Consider the following 3,206-nt stretch of genomic DNA (forward strand, 5'->3'; position numbering starts at 1 on the left):
GATTGTGGTTCAGACAAAGATTCGGGCGCTTCGACTGCATCGATCGACAGCATATCCTCAACAGCAGCAATAAATTGATCGATATCAGGATATGCATCCATTGCCAATAAAATCGAACGAATAACCACCATACGAAAACTCATAAATGAAAGAGAACCAAAATAGATTGGATTGATATCACATTCAATATCATGAAAACTGTTTCCTTCGCATCTTGGACAGAACATTGTGAACGCACATTTTTGGCATGGTTTTAGATTTTCAGCTGATCGCAGACAAATATTGCATCGTCCGAACTTTCGATTAATGGTTTCAGCAAAGTAGCTTTGATCAACCATTACTGTTTTGCCTACGTCAATATTCGTTGTGGCGACGACATGTCGTCCGTGTTCATTGTTTTGCGCAATTCTCAGAACATTCGCAAAACACGGAAAGTTTTCATTGGGTTCATAATCGAGTTTGGGCTCAAAAATGTCACTTTGATCCGTCTCCTTCGTCAGAATAGCCGAGCATTTAGCTTTTCGTTCATCCAATTTGTACATTTTTTCTTGTGGATAGTTGTTTTGTTTGGCATTTCCGATGTCGGTGAGACATTTGCTGTACATTTGCATGTTGAAAAAACACGATGATCGATTTGCGTACGCCAATCCCATCAATTCGGAACCTTCTTTCGCAAAACACAATGATTTGTTGTAGTACTCCATAGCCTGCATCCATCCCTTTTCAGCAAATAATTCATTTCCTTTTTGTCGATATTCAATCGCCTTTGCAGAACTTTTTTTGTAGTCTGACGCAGTAAGATTTTTCATTAAATTCTGTTCATATTTGTAACTGTCGTAAATTCGGTCAATCGATGGGTAGTCCAATAAATTAGCATACTCTGCATTTCTCTCAATCGTTTCCTTTTTCCACAACATTTTGATAACGTTCTTTAGAGTTTCGGTGTGAAGAAATTGTCTTACGAGGGTTGCTCCATAATTTTTTTTAAAAACATATATAACACAGTTGTTTTTTGTCGAAAATGGTTTTATTGTTTTTCAAAATATTCCCCGAGATGATCGATACACTTTTGCATTCGATGAAACCATTTGTCATAGCATTCGTGCCACTCCGAAACTGATATCTCCAAAACGTGTGTTTTGAACGCTTCAACTGCTTCTTCTGGTGTCGAAAATCGTTGACCACGTAGTTTTTTCTTCACGCTTGGGAACAAAAAAAAGTCATTGGGTGCCAGGTCAGGACTGTACGGTGGATGACCCATCAGTTCGATGTTTTGACCGGTCAAAAATCGAGTAGTTTGAAAAGATGTGTGAGAGCTCGCATTATCGTGATGAAGAATTATTTTGCGACGGTGGTTGTTTTTTCTTATTTCACCAAACACTTCGGGCAAACAAATGGTGGTATACCAATCAGAATTGACGGTCTTACGATCCTCTAGTGGAACGGTTGCCACATGACCACTTCTCCCGAAAAAACAGGCGACCATTCGCTTCGAAGTGCTTCTTGCTCGAACAACTTTCGTTGGGTTATCTTCATTTTGGAAGACCCATACAGTCGACTGCTGTTTCGTTTCGGGCTCATAGGCATATATCCACGATTCGTCACCAGTGACGATTTTATTAACGTCTTTTGAAGCACCACGATTGAATTTCTTGAGCATTTCTTTACACCAACTCACACGAGCCATTTTTTGTTCATCGGTCAATTTATGTGGGATCCAACGAGAGCAAATCTTTTTTACGGCTAAATGTTCATGCAAAATTGTATGTATGCTGTGGGATGAAATGCCCAAAGATGCCTCAATCTCACGGTAGGTCACATGACGATCTTCCATAATCAGTTTTCTGACAGCATCGATGTTTTGTGGCACAACAGCCGATTTCGGACGACCTGTATGAAACTCGTCTTTGAGCGAACTACGACCGCAACGGAATTCTCGGTACCAGTTATAAATTGTCTGAAGGGTTGGTGCTTCATTGCCAAAGGCCAAATGAAGTCGATCGAAACACTGTTGTTGAGATAATTTACTTCGAAAATCGTAGTAAATCATTTTACGAAAATCTTCACGTGTAAAATTCATTTTTTTGTTGAGTCGCAGTTTACCAGTCACTGTAAACAATACAAATAGCGTTCGTACGACAAAAGGTTCAGGGCACGAATACATACCAAAACATCAAACTTTACGAATATGACAATGGTTTACATCGGGCAACACTATAAGTACCATTTTAAAAAAAATTATGGAGCAACCTACGTAAAAAATACTATAATAGCTTGCTACGATCAAAGCACCCTGAATACGATGTTCGGAATGTTAAACTGTAAACTCCTTGTCAGACGTTGCTGTGTGACACACATACACTGCTAAGAGACTGGACGCTTTACTTATGTACATACACATGCAAACTATAAAACCTTGTTTGTGTGGAAATCATAAAAGAAGCATATTGCGCTAATTTTGACAGGTCTCAAGCGCCAAAATAAAATGTTATTCGATTTTGTATTCGACAGGAAAGTAATCAAAAACGTCTAACATTTTTTCATAACAATTATTTCAACAATTTTATATTGTCAATATAATTTTGTAATGTCCCTACCTATAGCAAATGTCAATATTTGTCGATTGTCGGTTGTAAATCCTCAATTCCAACCAACTGGTGAAGAATTTTTAAATTTTGTATGCTCAAATATTCTGAATTTCGCATCTATCATTGAACATTTTAATTGATCTTATTATTGATGAATTTTGTAGATTACTGTTTAAGAATGATTAACTTGAAGTCGTTAATTCGATAGTCGCTTAAAAATGTTAAGATAGACAAATTCATTTATTGTAATCTAAAAAAATTAAATACAGAAAATAAATGCACAACAGAGGTATTTTTATATTTAAACTTTATTGAATAAAATCGTTAAAATGATTTTAGATTTTTTTGTTTTGAATTTTATTTGAGCACATTGTCATTTTCAGTCGGATTGATAATTAAGAACGTGTCCAGTGAAGGGCATGCCACTAATGGCGCTATCTGGTTCGATCAACGCTAGTACGTATAAAAGATATATGCTATCAGAAATTTCAACAGACCATATAACTTTCTTATGCTTCTTCAACAAACTGAATAATTTTGCTTTCAATGACAAAATATCCTGAAAAGCCCGAATATTTTTTGAACTCAGATAGAGATCATCAATCGTTGACTCGAAAT

At 36.6% G+C, this 3,206-nt stretch overlaps 1 protein-coding gene across 1 annotated transcript; it reads right to left on the minus strand.

Annotated features, from left to right (window-relative positions):
* Positions 1-5: 5 nt before the first annotated feature.
* LOC116349674 (SET and MYND domain-containing protein 4-like) lies at positions 6-2,333 on the minus strand (the record flags this gene model as incomplete). The annotated part of the gene is made up of 2 exons (XM_031781221.1): positions 2,258-2,333; positions 6-961 (listed from the first exon to the last, which is right to left on the minus strand). A coding segment is annotated over exon 2 (912 nt), but the record flags the coding sequence as incomplete, so codon positions are not given.
* Between the last annotated feature and the right edge of the window lie 873 nt (positions 2,334-3,206).

The sequence above is a fragment of the Contarinia nasturtii genome, unplaced genomic scaffold (genome assembly GCF_009176525.2).
Source record: "Contarinia nasturtii isolate CC-2019 unplaced genomic scaffold, AAFC_CNas_1.1 Cnas_scaffold_3112, whole genome shotgun sequence".
Classification (NCBI taxonomy): Eukaryota; Metazoa; Arthropoda; class Insecta; order Diptera; family Cecidomyiidae; genus Contarinia; species Contarinia nasturtii.